The sequence below is a fragment of the Penicillium maclennaniae genome (genome assembly GCF_028827695.1).
Source record: "Penicillium maclennaniae strain IBT 15551 chromosome Unknown utg000005l:1.0-2652337.0:1.0-2654196.0, whole genome shotgun sequence".
Lineage (NCBI taxonomy): Eukaryota > Fungi > Ascomycota > Eurotiomycetes > Eurotiales > Aspergillaceae > Penicillium > Penicillium maclennaniae.
Genome location: NW_026623217.1, coordinates 42535 through 65804, shown reverse-complemented (window position 1 = coordinate 65804; position 23270 = coordinate 42535). Strand labels below are relative to the sequence as shown.

Below are 23270 nucleotides of genomic sequence, written 5' to 3'. Positions count from 1 at the left end.
ATGAGAATAACAAGGTGAAGCTCACCGCTGTACTCTTTCTGCTAGGCTTCTGGTGGGAGAGACCTGAAGATCAGAAGGATACATGGCATTGGCTTGGAGCTGCCATAAGTCTTGCTCAAACTCTGGGAATGCATAGATCGTACATTCATTCTGCCCGCAATAATTATCAACACCGGTCTAATACATCCCAGGACTGCAAACTCAGGCATGTCGCTTCGTCATCGATCATTATGGAAAAGAATATGGTGGTCAATATATGTCAGTTGTTTTCTCGGCTTTTTTTCTAATTCCTTGCTCTCTTTCTGACCGTTCATAGGTTCGCGATCGTCATGCGGCGGCGGCTCTCGGTCGACCTTGCCGGATTCGTGACGAAGACTGCGACATTGAAATGTTGAACAATGATGATTTTTTGGTCGATCATGAGTATGACAATGGCCTCCTAGGACACGAGCATGAGTATAATTGGGCATATGCTATTGAAATGGCAAGACTTGCCATTATCAGTGAGTTTCACTTGGAAGGATCCAAACATCCACCGCCTTTGATGAACCTCAGCTTACCAAAGTACTATTTCAGTGGGTAAATTACTTTGTCATGAATGTGCCCCGCATGGGTCCGCAATATCTACTACTTCTGAGGATCTTGATCAGGAGCTTCGGAATTGGGAAATCAACCTGCCCCCAATTCTGCGACGTCAACCAGCACCCGACTCCTTGGGGGCGCCATTTTGGTCTAGCATGTTATATGCAGTCTATTAGTTAGTCTCTTCGATGTCCACATCTATGGATATGGTATATTCTGACTGATTTGAAGCAATTGTGAAATTCTACTTTGTCGCCCAAAGGGTCCGGTCGCGCTCCCCGCCAGTCATGCATTATTTGGAGCGAAAGCGAGGATGGCCGCAGACTCCATCACCCGGATTGTAGAGGATCTGTTGGCCGCGAGCACGTTAATGATGGGGCAGTTGCATCTGTACGCCACTCATCCTAATGTTATAACCATTATCCATCTACTGATCAGCTAACAGGGTCCCCGCAATTTTCGCTGCGCTTTCGATACATGCACTAGTCATCCGAGGAAATGATGGTGTTCAGAAGCAGCTGGCAGAAAATCGAGCCCGACAATGCATACTGGCAATGGGTGAACTTGCTAAAGGCTGGCCTGTGGCCGGATGGATTCTTCAACTTTTCATTAAGCTGATGAACAGGCTGACTGGTCCAAGCAGTGGCTTGAGCAGACGCCCATCTCCGCAAAGGGAAGAGCGTTCAGAGAACCACTTTTCCATGAATCAACAGACTGCACAAAGCATAAGTAACCCACTTTCGTACGTACCAGTCGAGGGTGACCTAATATGTGGCGGTGAAGAGGAACAGACCGACCAGCTTATGTCGGACATAATATGGGCGCCAAATCAATGCGATCTTGATTTTGATTTGATGTTCAGAAACACTCAGTTGAACGACCTCTTCCCATTCAATTTTGGGTAGTGGCTTTCTCTTGATGACATTATATGCCAATGAGAATTTCGTGCACAACAAAGTTCCAATTCAAGTTACAAACGCAACCGACAGGTTCAGGGCGCAAAACAACGGCAGGTCTCAGATCTTTGAGATCGTTCTGAAGCACGCCCATGCTGATGAGCTAAAGTAAATCAAAGCTTAGGGTTGTTTTTTTTGTATCTGAAGAAACCCCGTCCTGATTTGACGCCTAATTGCCCTGGAGCAAGCATTTCCTTAAGAGGTTCTGGGGATCCTTCCGTGCCTCCGCATAGTGCTTTTCAATATCCAGCACTACGTCTAGACCCACTGTATCCATTTGCTCGCATGGACCCTTCGGAGTCTTGAGCACAGCTTTGAAGATTTCGTCAATCTCTTTGGGTGTCGCGACACCTTCTCCCAAAACCAAGAGCGTCTCGCGATTGATGGCAGCCCAGATTCTGTTCAAGAGGTCAGTTCAGCAAATCAGATAGTAAAAGCGTTTCTGGAGGTATCATTACCTGTTGTACATATATCCTGTTGAAGATTTTCGGACATGGAAAGGCTTGAAACCATGGGTGGCAGTTTCCTTCATAAGAAGAGAAATAATTTCCGGTCTTGTTTCGCTAGACCCCATTATCTCGATAGCTGTTCATCAATTGTTCGTGAGATGTCGTATATTGTATATCCCATAGAAATAAGTATCCTTACCAGGAGTTTCCGGTGCCCAATCTACATAGATACACAATAAGCATTAATCTCAAAGTGAGTCTAACTTGGGGGCTGAGAGTGACACACATGAATGCAAACTGGCAAAGCGAATCGGGGATTTGACATCCATGCTTCCCAGGATTTCAGTAATGGCATAGCTGCTCGAATTAGAAGCAACGATTATCTGAGACGTGGCTAAATCGTCAAGCTGTTTGATAACAGATCGCTTGAGCGACAGTGTCTCTGGCACGCACTGATTACTTGGATAAGTCTTTTCATACAGGCCAAATGCTAATGGAAGCTGGATTTACCTCAACGACAAGCCATGATTCGAGGACAGCTGCCTATAATCCTTCCAAAGAAGAGCATGTCAGCGAGCCCCGAACGTCTTTGGCTGGCGATGTTGCGAAGGGCCAATTGCTTCAAAGATTTTGGATGTTCTTCTTGGCCTGATCAAGATGAGCCTGGTTTTTGTCGATAAGATGAACTGGACGTCCACATCGGGACCACTGGAGGAAAATAAAAATAAAACTAGTTAATAACTCCCAATGAGATCTTGGACCGTAGTTATTACCATATAGGCCAAGCGAGTGCCTTGGGTCCCGGCACCCAAAAGGATAACTGCTTGTCCGCGTAATGACTTCATGAAAATTGTCGTTGTTGGCAGAGAGTTCTGAAAGATAGAATGTTGACAATCGTGTCAGTTTTGAGCGTTATGAATGCTGAGTGAGTGAGATTATCATTGAGGGAAGGAGAAAGGAGTGTTCCCGGTCCCACTCTGCACTAAAACACCTCGGTAACTTGGGTAAATAGGTAAGTCCGCCCTACGTGAGCCATGGCTATCTTGTTTTCTTAAGCTTTCACTCAACTCATCCGAAGTCCCCATTTGAATATCCCATGACCCAGTGCGCCCAATTCGCCTTTGTACCAGGCCATACATACTTTACTGTACTGTAGCTGGTTAGTTTTCGCGAGGAACAACCGGCGACGGTAGGCTCAATTACAAGATTTCCATTTGGCAGAATTGGTATGACAAGTTCGGAAACCTACGAAATCGATTCATGGAGCTGGTTGAGGTGCGAAAAGAACGGCATTGTAAAGTATAAACGGGACTCATTTGGGAACCCCACGCCCTAGAAACCTATCATCTACACTTGCTTGACCAGAAGTAAAGTAATTGATTTCGGCTTAATACTTTCAGAGAAGGATGACTGAGTACAGAGATATGTGTAAGAGTGATGGATTAGTGCAATAGGAGAAGTAGTCTATCTAGTCTACAAACAGATAGAATTCCCCGCCCTATCTCAAAGTACACTGAGCATCATCGCGAAGCTCTGATAAAGCTGTTCAGCTCAATTGCGGTCTTGGAGAAAGTAATTGCAGGGCTTGCCGAAGGGAACGTTGGTTCAACCATGTTTTTGGAGTTGCATTAAAAGGTCACTTAATGATACATTCTTCGTAAATGCTCGTGACCTTATTTTGATCTAGTTGCCGGGGTACTATGTGAGCCAGTGGACCGAAGATCATTAGCTTTCCCCGCGTTAACTTTCGCCCCAACAGATTCCCCCAGACGGCTTTATGTTCCCCGGATCCGGCAACTGCACAAGCAACGAAAATAGCTTGGCATGGGGGATTCGTAGGATACTACACGGCAGATTTCCCACACCCTCATGGTATAAAAACAACCTTCTTTTCTCACTCTTCTGTTCCCGCTGGTCAATGCTGAGCAAAAACTGCCTAAGCGGAGCAAAATGGGAATTCAAAATCTTCGCGGCCGAATGCTGCACCTAGCCATATGGGTCGAAGCCTGCTTCGGTGTTATGACCTTCGGGTATAATCAGTCGTCCGTTGGTGGTGTTCTCACCAGCCCTACCTTCAACCATCAGTTCCCCCCGCATGGATACCATTTCGACCACTGGCGCCCAACAGACAGAGAACGCAAAGATTCAAGGTATGTTTTATGGGTTGTGAGACACATGAAGCACGCTGATCGAAATCAGGAACTGTTGTGGCTTTGTATACCCTTTGTGGAACATTTGGAGCACTTAGCTGTATCTGGCTTGGTGATTTGCTCGGTCGTCGAAAATTGATCTTTCTATCGAGCTTTGTCTCCGCAATTGGATGCATCATACAGTCTTCGGCTTTTGAGATGAGCCAATTCATTGTCGGTCGAATCATCCTGGGCCTTGGCACTGGTGGAATCATTGCCACCGTGTCAGTCTGGCAGTCTGAGCTATCCAAAGCCGAGACTCGAGGCGCGCATGTCACAGCCTTCGGAGCCTTCTGCGGCATGGGCAACTCTCTAGCCCTATGGGTGGGCTTTGGAATGTCCTTCACACAACCGAGCTCCCTCTCCTGGCGCTTTACCTTAGCCTTGTCCATCTTCCTCTCCATCCTCACCTGTTCAACTATCTTTTTGCTCCCTGAAAGTCCTCGCTTCGTCGCTATTAAAGGCCGTTGGGAGGAGGTACGCGATACACTGGCACGTCTGCTTGATGTGGAACCTCACAGCGATATCGTGAACACGGAGGTTGAAAACATCCGGGTATCACTCGAGCGTGCCAAGACAAGCAAATTAACCGATCTCTTCACAATGGGCCGTCAACGGGTGTTCCATCGCATCGTTCTCGCTTCGTCCGTTCAGATCATCCTTCAAATGACAGGAGTAAACATCGTCGTCTCTTATGCGCCTACCATCTTTGAGCACCAACTTCATTTCGACCCCATTAAATCCGGTGTGCTGGCCGCATCATCCCAGGCCGTTCTCATCATCGGCTCTCTCTGCTGTGTCCTGACCGTGGACCGTCTTGGACGTCGCAAGCTTATGCTCTTCAGTGCATTTGCCAGTGCGTCATGCTTGGCCGCACTCGCCGGGCTCACTGCGCATCCTGAAAATAAGGCAGGGCTGAAAGCAGCAGTCTTCTTTACCTTCTTCTACTACTTTGTCTACGTCATCGGATTTTTCGGTATTCCATTTCTCTACGCGAGTGAAATTGCGCCTACCCATCTGCGGGCAGCCGTCTGCGGAATTTCCACTGCGTTTTCCTGGCTGTTCAATTTCCTGGTTGTTGAAGTGACCCCCCCTTGCATTCAACAACATTGGCTGGAGATACTTCATCGTCTATTGTGTTCTCAATGCCTCGTTTATTCCCTTGATTTATTTCTTCTTCCCGGAGACCAAGGGACGCACTCTTGAGGAAATCGACGAGATCTTTGAGCATTCGACATCTGTTTTAAACGCTGTTTCTTTGTCCAAGAAGTTCACTACACTCGCTTCATCTAGCGACTCGTCTCTCTCCAACGAAATTGTGGCGGCCAAGGACGAATATACTTGAAAATTCGCTCGAAGGGCAGTCGGCGGTCATACGTGTCTGCGTTCTTCTGTTCATTTTCGTGCTTGAGTTTGTATATTCTGTCATTTACTCCACCCGTTTGACTATCTAAATTATGAATTCTTCGAAATTAAGCGATTATTGTGACGTATGACTATCTTAAGGCCTAAGGGAGGCCTAAGGGGAAACGTGATCTGGAAGGAGCCGTGGGTCTAACCCGATTAGGGATAGAAGTGGTTTTGTTTCATAGATACTCGTTTCCCTCTTTCCCTCTTCTTCTTCTTCTTCAGTTAAGTTACTTCTCTTAATAATACACGAATTCTTCTTCGTCTTGGTCGGTAACAATTATGTCCTGACTGATATGTGTGGATGTGGTACAGTAACAACCTTACGGAACAAAGAAGATCCCAGGGCGATCCTTCGTGTGTCTAGGCAATTTTCCAATGGGTCGGGACTGAAAACATGTAACGTTTGCCTTAGTCACAACAAGGTCCACACCAACCTAAGACAAACATAATGTGTGCTCTTGATGACATAAATAAAGTGATACTATGGTCTGATCTCAATGAGAAAACCTTCTATAAGAAGCTATGGATACAATTTATGTGAAAGATCAGTAAGGGATATTTAGTAGATCGATCTAAGCGAGGCTACTGCTCGGGAGTGAAAAAAACACAGACATGTATACGAGACGCCAAAGCAATCCTGAAAATACGCTTTTATTTTATAGAGTTGCTTTATACAAGCCAAATATAGTTCACTTCATAGCTATTGATTCACAGTGCTGGTTTCCAAAATGGGGATAGTCATGCTTGGGTGCTTGAACTTGACCCCATAATGCTCCGCCAGACTGACAACAATGGACCTAATAGCCACCAAGTCCTCATGACTCGCGCCGCGCATCAGCATTCCTAGCATGTGATTCCGGGCTTGCTCATGGCAGTCAATGCCTAGTAAAGCAGCCACGACAACTTGCCCAGTCTCAAGATTGTCCAAGACCCCAGTGAAAGAGAAAATGTGTCCATAGAAGAGTTCTGTGACGAGAGGGATGGATGAGTATTGGAGGAAAATAGTCCAGAAATTAGAAGACGAGCCCATACCTCTCACAATGTGGTAATAATCCGGGGATGCGTTTAGCGTTTTATCGGAATCGTAGCCAGGAATATTGTCATAGATTGAGGAATAATTTTCTGCTCCACGACGGATGGCCTCTTCTCGGGTGTCACCAGCTCTGTGATAAGTCGAATCCGCTAGTTCTGGCGGAGTCGCTGTTGCCAAGGCTCGAAGAGCACTTCCTGTCTACAAAATCCATTCTGAGCATCATGTTGAAACCATCCCCAGGTGATCCATTCCCTTATGCTACTGACCTTGGCAGCTCCATGAATCCCGCACACCTTCGTCAACCCTTCTCGCATCTTGCTAGTCTCCGATTTCTGATCCGGTTTAGGAATATGGTCTGAAAGGAGGAGCGTATATAGCTTCGGGATCTCTTCTGGATAATTCAGGGCGCCTAGCGCCACAACTGCTGTCAAGTACCATTTGAGACGTGGTGCCAACCTTCCTATAGCGGTCAGGGAATGGTAGAGGTTCACGTCGAAAGGCATCGCCATGATCATTGGAAGGAAGTGTTGATCACAATGAGAAATGAAACTTATCGACGCCGAAGGTGATTTATAATATGGACACATTGCTTCTCAGTCCGGATAACTCATCTCCGACTGAAGGATGTTAGCAACACTGGTGGATTGATAAGCCGCGCTTGAGTCGCCCGACGTCAAGAGCACGGCTACATGGCCATCTCGGCAGACAAATTGCCCCACTAGAAAGCGGAAACCCCTCGGTGACTTCCAGCAGGTGCAAACGTAATACACCTCGGGATTGAAAAACAGTTTCGCCGTGGACTGACTTTGTCCCTTAATAATTCGAATCATGAGAGAAAATTAATTGATGAAAAATGAAGCTAGCTAGATGAAGGCTGGAAGTTGTGTAAAGGGCAGATGCCATTTGCCTCGAACGTTCAATAACTATGTTAGAAATTAGTGAACAGTCATTGATCTCAGGTGAAATTATTGGCGTTCCTTGTCTTTGACACACAACTGACATGACGCCGCAACTGTCAGCTGCATGACAAAGTTTAAGAGGTAAGTTAGTTTAAGCTGTAGTGATATGAATACAACTTCTGACTCGCTTGCAGGAGTCAGTCTCCGAGGCGATGCTTCAGAACAAAACACCCAAACGACAAGAAATCTACACAGGAATAGCTTTCAGTCAAGGGATGAGGGATGACATACCCGGCTATCTAGATAGTCGCTGGGGAAGCTTTCCAGTCCATTCAAACAATTACATTAAGTAACCTCCAGCTCAGGTCCTCACAACTAGCTAGCTTACATATACATTCTTCAGATGATCAATGATATTATTTTCCAAGTGCTTACAGAAAGTGCTAGTTTCCCACGCCATGAAACTAGAAAATTGCGATAGCATTGGGCGGCGTTGCAACGGCACCCGTATAGTTGAGCGGTGACGAGGTCAGGAAGAAGGACCATCTTCCCAGTCTCTTACATATCTCTGAGAGCGCATCCAGATCGAACAGTTCACCGATCGGGGTGCCCCATCCGGAGAGAAGAATCGGATGCAGCATCCAGTCGTGATCCACAGGCGCTATTAGTTCAAGCATGGTCAGTTTCTCTCCATTCCATGTGCACAACTGAAGAAACAGCAGGTAACATACGAATGCATTCAAATGCCGGTGAATCCGCAGCAACTGCGGCAAACTGGTGGTTCCAGAGCCATTCAGCTGTTTCGCGAGATTGGCAAATTCCAGGAAAGCGACCAAGCTTGGCCAATGATTCTCTTCCGGAGCTGTTCAGCTGCCCATATCCATCAACAAACCCTGGAATCAAAAGAAGGTAAGCTAAGACTGAAGCTGAAATTAAAAATGTAGGGATTCAATTCTCATGCAACTCTTACCAGTCCGCAAGAAAAGAATATCTCCTCGCTGCAAGGTGACGTTCTTCTCAGAGATGATTTTCTTGATCTGATCTAGATGGATGGCAGAGTTTGTGATCGGATCGAACTCAATCCCATTCTCGCGAGCCCATGAATAGTAGTCGATTAATATCCCACGACCAACAACGCCGCGGGCGTTCCAGTTCGAACAGGCGCCAGCCGTGCTATCGGTCGTGTCATGAATGTCATTCTGCGTCACACTGTGAACAGCGCCGGCAATGTTAGCGCTTCCCATTGTATTGCACTGCATGCATTGGTCTGTGATCCCACACACCCGTTGTAAAATTTGGCTTCCTTTTGATAAGCGAAGTGGCGGAAACTGTCCCACTGAGAGCTCAATTGCGTGTTGAAAGTGATCTGGTTGTGAATTGTCAGCAATTTGCCTTGAGCTTCTCGTTTGGGTATGATGACCCCGCTTCAGACTTACGATATCATCATTGATCACCCTCGGTGCTTTGTTGATTATCTTCCGCTCAAATGGCGCCCTCCCAAGAAATGGTGGATCGATTAGGTCTAATGGAAGACTAATCAAGAAACAATGATCGTCAGCAGGATGTGAGCTTTTTCTTCCGGACCGACCACTCACTTGAGAGAGATCCTTTCTCCGGTTTTGATTTCGTTCTTTGCAGTCTCCAATAGCTTTTCGTCGCTGAGATAGTTCAGCGATCCAAGGTGGTTGTCTTCCCATAAGCCCCAGGCAGAGTGCGGTGGATCTCCCGCTCTGAGGGGAAGTTCGTCAAAGCGACAGATATTTTTTTTGGCTCATTCTCAGGGACCGTATATTGATCTGGTGAGGTAACAAAGGATGCTAAAGCATGTTGAAGGATCTCTTGGAGAGGTAACTTGGTCTATATATTCGGTTCAGTCGAGCTCGGCTTTTCAAGGAGAATGTGGGGCAGGTTTAGATAATGCTATTTTATCCGCCTCGGAGGTCACATCTCCGCAAATTGGAGATCGCGTATTGTCGCAGTTCCCGAGGTAGTGGTTGGCGAGGCTCACAGGATCTCCTTTAAGAATCCAAAGCAATTCATCCCCAGCGACATTCGTACCCAATTAGCCACCCAAGACTCAAACAAGTCAAGTGGTACTCTGCAACAACACTATCAACCCGCCGCCATGACTACCGGAGAGCGCTTGCCTGGAACAGTCTTTGTTACGGTTGGAATGTCGCCAATTGACACGCCGGACAATATAAGCGACTATCATGAATGGTACAGGCAGGAACATATGCCCATCCTGAGAGATGTGCCTGGATGGCGCACTGGCAGTCGGTACAGGCGTCTGGCTTCTTATGGAGATCATGCCGAATTCTCTTCGCCGTTTCTGGCGGTCCACCAATACAACGAACAAAACGGTCTTGGTGGTGAGCAATGGTCGAAGTCGGTCAATTCACCATGGACAAAGCGAATTATGTCCAATTTGGCTGATCCAAATCATCGACGAGTTTGGAGATTGGCAGTCTAGACGTGCAGCATCAGATGGTGTTCTTCAGAGGGCTTGACACAATATGACCTGATTATTCATCCCGCTTGTATTTATCCCATGGATCTACAATCAAGAGCCAGGTAAACAGCTGAATACGAATCATCATATAATTATCACGGTAGCTAACCACAAGATTTCTCTACTATCTTGGAGCCTTTGTTGAATATTGACGTCCCAGAAAGCAATTTGCCAGTCCAATGTCGGGCCTTGGATGAAGATTGAAGGTTTGTTTGTTAGATACTACCTATGCACATGTGAAGGGACCAAGGAAGGAGATAATGAAGATGGATCTCTAAGATCATTTACTATAGGACATAGGCTTTATAGTTCAAATATGGCTAGCAAACAAAAGTGGCCAAGAAACTAAGGCAGCTCATTGCTTGCCAACATGGTTCGTTTATCTGACCTGTAAAACACCGCTAGGCCGTCTGCCGGGAAGGCCGATCTACATATTCTCACGATTGATGAACCCGATCCCACTTTCCACCCACCGAGCCACACGCGGACCAAGGGACAAAGACCGCTCGACTGATCTGTTATTAAACGGCGTTTAGTACTTCACCACAAAAAGATTAACAAGCCTTCCACTTACTTGAGGTCACCCACGGCGGCAGACGCTTCATGGACCTCCTAGGCCGCACGGTCGGTGAATCGGGTAAACAGCAAAATGCCACTATTGTTCTGATCCGGGGTATACTCGAGGCCCCAGAAACTCAGCGTCGTGCTTTGCTCGTGGGAAGCCGCGTGATCGGCTACCCGCTGCAGCGCTTGCAACAACGCCGGCTTCTAACCGGGCTGAGGGAAATACTCCATGACAATAAAATGGTGTGACCCTGTCCGGCCTTGAAAGATACAAGCTTTCTCTTGGGAGAGGAATCCGACTCCACAGGGCTGGAAAATACAGAGTTCAATCGGTTGTGTGACCAGGTCTTCTGGCTCGATCGTTTCTCTCATCTTTTTGTAAGGAGCGCTGGCCCGGTGAACTTGAAGATGCGCATTTTCATCTTGGTATCTTTGGCCGGCGTTAGCGCAGGTATAAATTGTTGCATACAACGTTGAACCCACACTTCGAAGCCTCTCACCCAGTAATCCGGAATTTGATCGTTGTTCCCACCGCTAGAGAACCATCCATAGGCCACAGTTTTGGGTTCCGAGGCCAGAGTAACATCGGCGATATCTCTTAACAGATTCATAAACTTCCGGAGCAATAGTCAATAAGAAGTAACTATGCACGAGAGGGGTGGGTGGAGACAGACCTTGTCACGCTTCTCAGTGGACGCGCAGGCAACTAATGGGCAAATCACACGCATGCTGTTCTTAATAAAGCTGGATCTTTGTATCTCACAAATGAGTCTCTCGACGTTGTTCTCTTGCCCTCGTACTTTGACTTTACATATAACCGAAAGCAGAGTGGTTCGGAGGTCTGACATCCGGTCTGAGTAAGCGTCGGTCAATGGACATGCCATCCCCGGGAACTTGGCTTAATGCTCCACTTGGTGTTGATCCCGATACCGTACTCCATAGGACAATTGGCTACCGGGTATGGAACTAGATCCATATGCTTTTTGATGGACTGAATATGAAGACGTCTTCCCGAGTGATTTGCTATCCACTCCCTTCCCATGGATCGGACGCCTAGATTTCGCAGACTGTGAAAGATACCGTAAGAGACCTTTAAGGCCTGGCATTTTACTGCTCAAACAAATAGGAGACAGATTATGCTTGCATATGGGTCCACTAATCGAAAAAATTGAATGAGCTTGACATTGGATCTCAACAACTTGGAAACCACTCTACCGGAACAAACCATAAAGAATATGCGAGTCTTCATCCACGACCATGTCGCCCATATTGATTACCTCGTCGAAAGACCCAGATGTCAGATCCTGAAAGAGAGTCTGCTCATCGATATTCTCAAAAACTCTCGTGTAACAACTTTGATTCAGTGGCCGTTCTTGTGAAGGTACTCCATGTTCAATATCATTCCGATGAGTGGTAGTTGGCTCCGAGTGGAGGCCAGCGCGCTCGAACAAAGAGCGAATAATCATGATGGGCTTCCGTAGTCCAAAGTTGGCGCCATTTTGCAGCTCTTTCAATGAGGTCCAGAAAAATGCTGCAATAACCTTCTGCATCGTGTCCACCGCCGTTTGCTCCCCAGAGGACTTCAACGGAATAATCGACGCTGCTGAGAATAAAGAATAGGAGAACATGTATGTCGCTCGCCGAAACGTGAATGCTTGGCGATATGCTTTTGCGAGTTCATAGATTTGAAACGCGGCGGAGGTGCAAATAGCTCGAGGTTCATTCTCGTCTAGCTCGAAGTGTCGAAGATGACCTTCTGCCAAGAATGGACGATAAAGGAGAATATGTAGCATGTGAAAGGTCATTCTGAAGAAACCCCAGGCAAAATTAGTCAGAGGGCGTTGCAAAGGAGCCACGGAGAAAACACAAGCAGTATGTTCGAGATGCGACTCACGGTGGATTGAATCGATGGGCCGGTGGCACAGGGTCATGCTTAGGGTGGTATAGGAGATGCTTTGGAAGGCGCTGTTCCCAGGATTGAAGGTCGCTTTGCACCCTTTTAACCTCCCGCAAAGTATTTTCTTTCGATAGGAAATGAACTTTAGGCGTATAGAAATGCTCAATGATGTCAGCCATAATGTCGACAAGTTCAAGTAAACTACTGAAAGTGGAAATTGTATAGGCTGGCTGGGGAAAGGAAGGAGGCAACGGTGGCGATGAGGCTCTTGAATCCACATATGGTGACCATAGTTCGAGTTCCTCGTAGGTGTCGATGAGCAACCGCGATGGCTCGATGCCAATTGCTACAAGCGCTGGGGGTCTCCCAAAATAGAGTGACTGGAACTTGTCGTTGATATAGGCACCCCAGAACACTCTTCGACTCATCTCCATATCCACGTGGGTGAACTCGATCTGAGACTGTGACGCGTTGAGAGGGTCTGAAGTGCGTGTTTGATCAGGGCTGATATGCAAGCCAAGGTCGACCATCATCCTGTATCCTAGACCGGAATAATGCCAGCCAGCCGTTTGTTGTCCGTTTGAGACCAAGCTCGACCCTACAGTGAGGAGGCCGACAGCGCTAGCAATGCTGGACTTCTCCAATCTGGAAGCAGCAGTTGTTGGAAACGTAGGTAGAATCTCCGGCCGAGAGACTGCCGTTCGCTCACGTCATCATAGAGCTCTTTTCGATCACTGTTGAGCGCTGACGCCAAATAGATCGCGTTAAGTAGGAGTTTATTGATGTACGGGCCGCCAGTGGCCAAACTGTGCATTAACGCAGGTCGATAGCTAAGAAGATAGGCCATGTGATGATGATTCCAATGCAACTGGAGAAGGTGCCACGCAGTATCAAAGTCGAGGCCATCCAAATCAAACCTGCGTTCGGTCATGTAGGTCCACTCCTTTTGCACTTCCAAAGCCGAATTGGCAAATAGTTGGCAACGGGCAGCTGATATGTCTTCATCAAACTTCTCGGGCGGCGATGGAGATGCAACTTTTGCGGCGCTTGTACTGGTAGCGTCGTACGGTTGTGTATATGAAGCCATGGGAATAGGAGTGCTCATGCGAAACGTAGATGATGGTCCATAAACAGCAATACGCCCTTCGCTTTGTACCAGCACGTGTGATTCAACGGATGACGACGCGTTCCCTGATGGATCCATCCTAGACCCACAAAATTCCTCGTAGTTGCCACGACAGTTGACAAAACTTCCCTGGGCCGAGTTACTTGGAAGTGGTGTTCTCGAAGCATTGCTGGGATGATGAGTGGCAGGATCACCTGAATAATTGTATGGACTCCTTGACATCGGGGATCTGGACGCAAGTGTTTGAAAGCTCCTCATAGATGATGTTGACAAAGATCGGCCCCTATTGTGTTGCGTAACAATCTGATTTAAGCGCTGCACCGAGTCTTCAACCACTTTCAGCCGGGTTTGCAAGAACGAAATTGTCTCTCGCGATACACGCGATGTTTGGCGTCTGTCTTGCGCATACGTGCATGCTCGAGCCTGGGAGCGACAGATGCCACATTTTGGTTGTACTCCGTCGCATTTAACCTAAGTTTTCCATTCTTTAGTTGAAAAAACCGAGGTGGAATCAGGATAACGAATCGGTGGATGCGGGAAAAACTCACCTTCTTTGATCTGCAGGATTGACAAGCTCGAGTTCTCCTCACAAGCAAGTCTGGTGAATTAGCGACTCTTATCATGTCTGAGCAACGCGGTCTTTGTGTGGGAGGATGTTGACACGGGGACAAATTGGGGGATCAACTCGATTACCCCGCGTCTTCCTCGGGGACTCGGTCCGTGTTCGGGCGAATATAGCGGAATACCGGAGGGATTGGTTATTCCTATCTAACTTGGCTGACAACCGGACTGGAATTGCCCCCATGGAATAGGGGATGCTGAGGAGAAGAACGGTGAAGGTCATTTGCTTCTGCTTCCAGTCACGCACATTGGCAGTAGATTTCATAAGTTATCCTCTGGTAGGGCTACGGTGCCTTCAAGCCGATTGCAAGGTTACGAACTGTACTAGTCTGTCACGAGTTAATCAAAATTTGTTTTTCGTTCTCCATAGCTATCAATTCCAGAATTAAACGCGAGATAAGAATGCTCGAGAATGCTCATAACTCATCATTCTGGGACTATGCCATTATTTTTGACATCTGCGGGTTTTACGGGTACCCACTTAGGTCTTAGGTCTGGTTCTGCGAAAGACGATCCGCCCATGGGCTTGCTGACTAAGACCCGGGGCTTACGCGGTAATAGTCCCCATACCGCTCAGGGTGTTAATCCACCAGTGCCCAACGTAAATCTATAGCCTAATGTAAATTTTGAAGCTGTTCAGCTCTATCCCATAGGGGTCATTGTAATCAAATTCATTATAACTGACTAAGCATCCGTTAGTATAGGCTTAGGGTTAGACCTCATAACCGCCCGCGAGCCGCCCTCTGAGGGCCGCCCACGGACCCACAGTTTTACGGGCGGAGTCTAGTAGGCAAAAACCGGCACAAACGATACGCTTATATAAGCGAAACTAAGTTATATTATATTTTTCCCTAAAAGTAAAACTGCTTCAGATATTATATATTAAATCAGAATATTTTTATCTATTTCATTGAATTTTATAGGGGGGTTTAAAGTTACTATCCTTTAGCGGGTATAAATAATCTAAAATTCCGAAAGAGATTAGTGTTTAGTCCGAAATTCCTAAAGGGGATATAGTCCGAAATATGTAGGGTTAGGTTAGTCTAAAATATAGGTCTAACCTTATATATTTTTGACTAAGCTAACCCTACATATTTTAGACTAATATAACTATATATATTTTAGACTAACCTAAATATATATTTTTGGACTAACCTAACCGTATATATTTCTTATTATGCCTATCTCCCTTTTTTTCGATTACTATTTCTTACATTCTATCTTTATCGCCTTAATATAAAATTTAATAAATAATAAGTAGGAGCCTTATTTTCTTGAACCCTAATCTTCGCTATATATTATATTAGTAGGTTCACTAATATTATATAAATATAGATTCGGAGAAAACTTTATTCGCTTAGCCTCTATAGCGAAGCGTAATACTTATAAGCGTATTAAGAAGAGATAAAAGAAATAATAAGAGAGAGAGAAGATAGGCTAACTAATAAAGTATCTTATTAAGACACTAACGCGGAAGGTCTTAGAGCTATATAAGAGGGTATTAAAGCTATATATATTTATTCTTATTTAAATAAGATTAATATATATTAGATTAGGTTATTTCTTATATAAAATTGAAGAAAGAGAATTAGACCACTATTATTATAAGTAAGGATCTTAAACGCTAAGAGATATCTTACTCTAATACTTACTATATAATAATCTATAAAAAATTATACTTAATAAGGTCGCTTATACTAACCTTAGTAATACTATAAATTATAATATTATTATAGCCTACCCGCGTGTGGCCCGCTACGCTATTATAATAATATATTAAACAGGTCTCTTAGGATAATTTCGATATATTAAGCCAGAACTAAATAATAACTATAAATAAATTAGTCTTACGGCTATAAAAAGGTTATAAAGACACTATATATATATTATTAAATAATAAGATTAGGCTACTAAGAATAGTTAGGCCACTAAAATAATTATTAATTTACTATATATTATAATTACTTAAGAACTAAAGCACTTAAGATTCTTCTTTATAAGGGGAATAGAGAACTAATAATAAAGAGATAAGAGTATATATTAAGGATAAGAGGATATAGAAGAAATAAAAGACTATAGATATTATCTTTTAGGTTTAACTTTTATATAGGCTTAATTATATATAGAATATAGATATTTTAATACTCTTTTCTATATTAGCCTCTCATAGAGGCCGGGTTTCCTTTATATATATTATTTATTATAAGCTATATATCTAGAGTTATATATAATAAGTTCTACTTTAGATTTAGATAAAGCGCCTATATAGCCTTAATAATATTAGTTAGGCTTAATTAGGTTAAGAGAATTTAAATTGAATTAAATTAAAGTCACTAATATTATAATCTAAGGCTATTATAAACTTTACGGTAAATATTAGTATAAGCGGCTTTAAAGGGGATAAGGTTAACTTAGTTAAGTTAGTCGGAAATATATAGGGTCGAACTTAGTCAAAAATATATAGGATTAACTTAGTTAGAAATATATAAGGTTAGGTCTATATTTTAGACTAACCTAATCTTATATATTCTTAACTAAGGCTACTCTCTATATTTTAAACTATACTTAGCTTCTATATTTTTCTTATATACTATAGGTATCTTAGTAAATATATAATATTATTTATATATTATCTTATTTAATAATTTATTTAAACTTCCTATTATTTAAAGAATTAGTATATAATAAAGGCTATAAGTTCGTGACTCTCTTAGGCTTACTCTTAAGATATATTTTCTCTAATAACTTATATAAATTACCCCTTATATTTACTCTATTAACTACTAACGCTATATTGAATAAATATCTATAAATTTATAATATATATAATTTATATAAAGTAAGTTATTTACTAATATCTATTAAAAAATATATAAGATTTAATAAGTATTAATAAATATAGCCTTAGTAGTATATAATAGCTATTAATAGCCTTAAAGGGAGGGGGGGATTACTAATAGCTATCGATCCTTATTAAACCTAATATATTTAATAGCTATTAGTAAATAGTAAAGGTTACTTATTATTTTTAGAGATTATTATTTTAAATATTATTTTATTAATATTTACTTTAAGATAAACTAAGCTCCTATACTTCCTTTTTTCTGTCTCTTACTATCTCTCGCCATTATCTTATCTCGCTAAACTTCTCTTTAGAGAAATACTCTAAATTTATTAAGAGAATTCCTCTTACATAATTACTTATTTCTTTGTAATATAATTATAATCCTTTTAACTTTCGAAGATCCTCCCCTTAAGGACTAACTTCTTTTTATTTTACAAATTTTTTATCTAAGTGATATACTTCTATATTTGATTAAGCGGCCCTTAAATATAAACTTTACGCTCTTAATACCGTTAAGCCCACTAATAGGTCTATTATTATTTATTATAGATTGAGTTATAGTTGATAAGCTCCGTAAGCTCCTTATCTTTAATTACTAAGCGCTAAAAGCTATTTATTAATAATATATTATATAATATATAATCTTTAGTAATTAGCTTTCGCTTAAGTAAGTCGCTATAATTAATAATAAGCTATAGTTACTTAATAAGATTCTTAGGGCTTTATATAGCTCGCTAAGTAAGCTACTAAAATATATAATAAGAAGAGAAGTTCGCGTAGATCTACTAAGAAATCTCCTTATTCTTATTAAGCGCTAAGATTAGTAGCCTATTAATTTTAGTACTATTCTAAATATCTTCTAATACTTACTCTAATATTTAGGTAAAAGAGTTATAGTAAACGCTACTTCGCTTCTCTCTTATTTTATCTAAGATAATATAGGGAGGTCTACCTATATTTAGCGATACTTAATCTATCTATTAATAATATATTTTATAAGATCTTAGCCTAAGTACTAAAGAAGCGTAAAATAGAATATATATTACAGAGGGAGCTAATTCCCTATATCCTTAGGCTAAAAGTTATATTTAGTTAGATTAGGGAGTACCTAATATATATATATGAAGATTATGTAAACTAACTCGCGCTATTCTTATATTACCTAATAAGAGTAGGTTATAATAATTATATTAAAGCTATAGCGAAAGAATTCCTAGTATAATTTTATATTTTAGTGTATTTATTAGACTAGCTCCCCTTATTAATTATCGCTATCCTAACCTTAGAGTATCGCGAATATTATATTAATATATTAGATATAGGTCCCTTTAGGCCTAAGTAAGTATATATATCTTTTAAGCTATCTATCCAATAATATATTATAAAAGGTCTATATTATAAGTAGACCTGGCACTCACCCGCCCCGCGGGTCCAAGATCAGGAACCTCCACCCGCACCTCCGAGGGTTAGGGTCCAACCTCACCGACCCTGACCCTGACCCTGACCCTCTAAGGGTCCCTTAAGGGTTACCCGCGGAGGGTCCGTTAGACCCTTAAATATATAATTTCTCCGCGCCTTTCCTAATTCGGACGTATAAAATTAATGATTTAGCTTATAAAAATACTGTTATTTATAGCTATTCTAGTATCTATTTCTATTATTTCTTAATTATATACTAATATGTACGAAATTTAAAGAAATTAGATTATAAATAGATAATTTATATATCGTCACCTTGGTATTCTGAAATTTAACTTAAATTATATAGTGGGTGGCTAGTTTTTAAGGGGGTTATAGAAAGTTAAGAGTTTTGTTACGGAAATATATATTAAAGGTAGAGTGAGAGTGCTATATTTATACGATAGTAAATATATCTTTTTTTTAACACCAAAAATACCCTAAATTGAAATCTTTCTTTAGTTATAAAATAAATAGAGACTTATTTAGATAATTACGAATTTAGATTCCTCGTAGGTATTCTAGTTATTATACGAAATAAGTTTAAAGATTTAGATTATTAGACTTAGATATTTTTAATTACGAAACTTGAGACTATATAACTAGAGGGTTACCCTAAGGGTCTTAAGGGTCACCCTAAGGGTCTTAAGGGTTACTATCTCCGTGACCTAATTAGATAAGAGAATTTTAGCTAAGTGGGGGCCTATAGGATAATATATTAACTTACTTCTTCGCGCGACTAAGGTAAACGGATTCCCTCTGTACAATAGCTTTTTTTTATCTAAAACCTTTATAAGTCCTCTTATTCTACCTCTCTATAACCTATATATCTACTATATCCTAAACCTCTAATATATACCTATCTTCGGTGATCGAGGGGGTTAGAATAGATAAGTTATAATACCTTATCCTAGACGATACCTTATTTATAAGCCTATTCCTATATAACACTTAATACTCTACGGAGAGCACCTTTAGCACCTAATAGCCTTATATAAATTAAACCTAACTAAGTGAACTAATTCCTATTATATAAAGATAAAATAAGTAAGGAGTTTGTGACTTAGTGGCTCTAAATAGACTATAAAAGGAAGAAACGGATTAATTAGGACAGAAAGTATTAAGTAAGTTATTAGGATAGCTTCGAGTAGGTAGCTTATACGAAGGATAGGAAGCCTAATATAGAAAATATATAAGATATCAGAAGGTTCTTAACTATCTAGCTACTAGATATATTAGTACCTTATTAATATAGAAATATCTTAAAGGGCTATAATATTAGAAGGGGATAGGTAAACTAAGTATCTATAAGCTACTTATATAAGCTATATATATAATCTAGACTATCCCTTAGCTTTAAATTAATTAATTATTAACCTATTAAGGTTAGTAAGCGCCTACCTAGGTATTTAATTAGAATACCTAGGAACAGAAGCTTCTAAATTTAGTTACTATATTATATTTACCCTTTCTTTTTCTTAAGTATTAAGAGTTCTATAATCTTATCTCGTACGCGTGACTAGCTCCGATAACACTAATTATTTCTTCTCAGAAGATAATATATATAAGGCTTAATTAATTTATTACCGAAAACTAAATAACTATTCTCTAAAGCCTACCGCTAGGTATAAAGCTATCTCTAGCACTTAATTATTAGATATCACTATTCTAATAAGTATTTATAGTAATTATAGCTTACTTCTTAGATTAGGACTAAGCGTATCGCGAAGTCCTCCTTAGCTTTAAATCTCTATCTAATATATATTTAGGTACTAACCTTAGTAAGGTTATTATACGGATTCTCCGATAATATAAAATTATCGATCGCGTCCTTACGGTTACTACTAATAATATATCGAATAATATAATACTTATAGCTATAGTAAATAATATAATCTAGGCTCTTAGCTTAATATAGATTTAATAATTATTTAAGTACCTTATATTATATATATTATTTAAATTAGTCTTATAGATCTACTTAGAAAGATAAAGGTAACTCCTAAGAATAATACCGCGGAACTAGAGTGGAAAGAGGATCGCGTACGAGCGCTACGCGCTCGATAATAAAAGTGAGAGATCGCTAATACGCTAAATAAGGTTAGTCTCTGAATTATTATTATATAATAATTAATCTTTAAGCTAATTATCTATATACGAATTTCTAGGTTCGCTATCTTACTATTTATATTAACGTAAGCCTATAATATCGCGAAGCCTTCTATAACCTTTAGCCTAATAAGGTAAAGCTTATACCTATATAGGATATACGAACTTAATAGAACTTAATATATCTTATACTTCGTTAGGCTAAGAGACTCTAAGCTACTTTCGATATCTTTTACTTATAGTACGACTAACTTTATTTTATATTTAGCGCAGAAGAGTAGCGATAAATCGACTATCTCTTATTTATCTTATAGCCCTTCTATAAATATATAATAGTGTGATAACAGGGCCTTCATGTTACTGGGAAACGGTCACGTTACCCAACTTTTTCTGCCGTACGGACCCGCATTGGTCCGCACGGCTACTATATATCTACTCCTCCGTACACTTACTGAATAGAACACACTTTCCTACCTCCAGAATCTTATCTAGTAGTATATCCTTACTTAGCTAAGCCTTCTACGGTTAGCTGGGAACGGAAGTATTACCCTTAGATATATCTCTATTCCTATAAACGATCCCTTCTTAAGCGACTAATTAAGATCGCTTACGTGCGATACCGAAAGGAATCCGAAGGTCTCTCTAATTTATTTTAGTCGCTATCTATAATAATACGAATATATACGCCTACGAAATAGCGGTGTGAGAAAGTTATATACTAAAAGGATCGGCACCAAAATAACCCACTAACTAAGGCTATAGAAGGTAGAGATTAGTTAGAGAAACTTATATTTAATACCTATTATATCTATATATATCTATAGAGGCAGGGAAAAAGATAAATATATATCCTTCCTGGCTCTAAAAGAAGACCTATCTTAAGAGAGAAAGTAAAACCTAGGGAAAATTAATATTCTTAACAAAAAATATCTTCGAATATTAACGTTCTTAACCGTTCATAACCGATTCCGACTAATTATATCCGATTACGCCCCTTAAGACTCATAGTTCGTACGTCTAATAACTCCGAATACTAAGTATATACTCTGTTCGCTGCTAGCGGATAGCGCGTAGATATTCTACTAAGCTTAGATAACCGCCTCGGAAGAAAGCTTACTTATTTAGGTAATACTTATTAAATAGGCCGCGAATATTCTAGCTAAGAATACTCGCCTCTATAAGGCTAAACTTTAACGCACAGAACACGAATATATACATGTTGGGATATAAGGGGAAAGCTACCACGAAGCAGATCGTGGCCCCTTAAGTCCGTGGGATCAACCTTAGTCCGGCTGGGTCAGTCAGTGCCAGACAAAGGTGGAAGGTCAAAGGTCGTAGGATAGACTATAAGCAGATATAGCCTAAACGAAGGCAGAACCACAGTCCTGTGGATCAAAGGAAGAAGGTAGAGATGACTTTTGGAAAGTGGACAATGACTTAATTCTATCTGCTAGACAAGAAGGACGTATTTATAGGCTAGGATAGCCTAGAAATGACGTCTAGAATAACATACAAATGACGTACAAACACTAGGCAGCAACATAATGAAGGTGGCAAAGAAGGGAACCGAAGAGAAGCGAAAAGAATGATATCAAGGATCGACGGTCTAAGCCACCCTGAAGGCATCCCCGTAGGATCAGGCTATGCATGCCTAAAGGTGGACCATTTTACCCCTAAGGGAAAGTGGTCCGCCTATCCTTAAGGGGACCGAGGGTCGAAGTCTGTTCACCGGGGTCCGAAGACCATGGTCGAAGTCCGCGGGCAAGGCATGCCCGAAAGCACCCCCGAAGGAACGGACCATTCATGCCTGAAGGCGGACCGTTTACCCCTAAAGGAAAGTGGTCCCGCCTATCGTTCGGGGGAGGGCCGCGGACCAGAATCAGAAGTGGTCAAAACATCATTTTGATAGAAGAAAAATCTGGTCACGTGATCAATGCAATCTGGTCTTATATGTTGAATATAAGGATAGATCTTTCTATGTAGCATTGGTCTATATTCCAATAATATATATTTAGGAAGATCCGCTCTAATAACTAGTAGATATCCTTAAATAGGTGCAAACTAGACTAGCTAATACCTCGGATATTTCTGAAGCTAGCTATTCGATATTATCCTAACTTAATAGCGCTCAGAAAGCTGTCTAAAAGGTAGTTTTAAAAAATATCCGCCCTATTAAGGTCTATCGGGGTGCGATTAAGTCCGATACTATACGAAAGTACCTATATGACTGCGAGCGTTACTTCCGCGAAGTTACCACTTTCGTGGGTACGGAGCCGGATAAAAGCTCTAAGGTTATCTACGCTAGTGGACGTTTGTTAGACCGTGCTACCGAAACTTAGCGTGCGTATACGGAATAGGTTATAGGAATATATAGCGATAAAATTATTACCTAGTAAGCCTATAAGGATTAGATTAATCGCGAGTTTTTAGAATATCTTAGACCTAAAAAGCGATAGGATAAGTTCGTAAACTTAAGGTAAGGGCAAACTTTATTCTATAAATACGTAATTAACCTATAATAGGCTACGTATAATTATAATATAGATATTCCCGAGCTAATCCTAATTTAATTCTTATAAAAGGGTACGAATATAAACCTAAAGAAGCGTTAGGCTAAGGA

The 23270-nt window shown here is 41.4% G+C and overlaps 6 protein-coding genes across 6 annotated transcripts; 1 reads left to right on the top strand and 5 right to left on the bottom strand.

Moving 5' to 3' along the window:
• Positions 1 to 1707: 1707 nt before the first annotated feature.
• Positions 1708 to 2112, bottom strand: N7477_005265 (uncharacterized protein; the record flags this gene model as incomplete). Its single annotated transcript, XM_056966928.1, has 2 exons — positions 1708 to 1936; positions 1997 to 2112. 2 exons carry the CDS (start codon positions 2110 to 2112, stop codon positions 1708 to 1710), a joined length of 345 nt encoding a protein of 114 aa, XP_056821682.1.
• An 18-nt stretch (positions 2113 to 2130) lies between these two features.
• Positions 2131 to 2859, bottom strand: N7477_005264 (uncharacterized protein; the record flags this gene model as incomplete). The annotated part of the gene is made up of 4 exons (XM_056966927.1): positions 2131 to 2207; positions 2274 to 2439; positions 2498 to 2530; positions 2761 to 2859. Coding segments are annotated over 4 exons (375 nt in total), but the record flags the coding sequence as incomplete, so codon positions are not given.
• Positions 2860 to 4082: 1223 nt separating this feature from the next.
• On the top strand, positions 4083 to 5521 carry N7477_005263 (uncharacterized protein; the record flags this gene model as incomplete). The annotated part of the gene is made up of 3 exons (XM_056966926.1): positions 4083 to 4137; positions 4187 to 5237; positions 5296 to 5521. 3 exons carry the CDS (start codon positions 4083 to 4085, stop codon positions 5519 to 5521), a joined length of 1332 nt encoding a protein of 443 aa, XP_056821680.1.
• A 765-nt stretch (positions 5522 to 6286) lies between these two features.
• Positions 6287 to 7128, bottom strand: N7477_005262 (uncharacterized protein; the record flags this gene model as incomplete). The annotated part of the gene is made up of 2 exons (XM_056966925.1): positions 6287 to 6817; positions 6886 to 7128. 2 exons carry the CDS (start codon positions 7126 to 7128, stop codon positions 6287 to 6289), a joined length of 774 nt encoding a protein of 257 aa, XP_056821679.1.
• Positions 7129 to 7982: 854 nt separating this feature from the next.
• On the bottom strand, positions 7983 to 9570 carry N7477_005261 (uncharacterized protein; the record flags this gene model as incomplete). The annotated part of the gene is made up of 7 exons (XM_056966924.1): positions 7983 to 8179; positions 8250 to 8438; positions 8489 to 8727; positions 8802 to 8884; positions 8955 to 9051; positions 9114 to 9248; positions 9527 to 9570. 7 exons carry the CDS (start codon positions 9568 to 9570, stop codon positions 7983 to 7985), a joined length of 984 nt encoding a protein of 327 aa, XP_056821678.1.
• A 2235-nt stretch (positions 9571 to 11805) lies between these two features.
• On the bottom strand, positions 11806 to 13596 carry N7477_005260 (fungal specific transcription factor domain-containing protein; the record flags this gene model as incomplete). The annotated part of the gene is made up of 3 exons (XM_056966923.1): positions 11806 to 12400; positions 12489 to 13129; positions 13201 to 13596. The coding sequence occupies 3 exons, from the start codon at positions 13594 to 13596 to the stop codon at positions 11806 to 11808; spliced, it is 1632 nt and encodes a 543-aa protein (XP_056821677.1).
• Positions 13597 to 23270: the final 9674 nt, after the last annotated feature.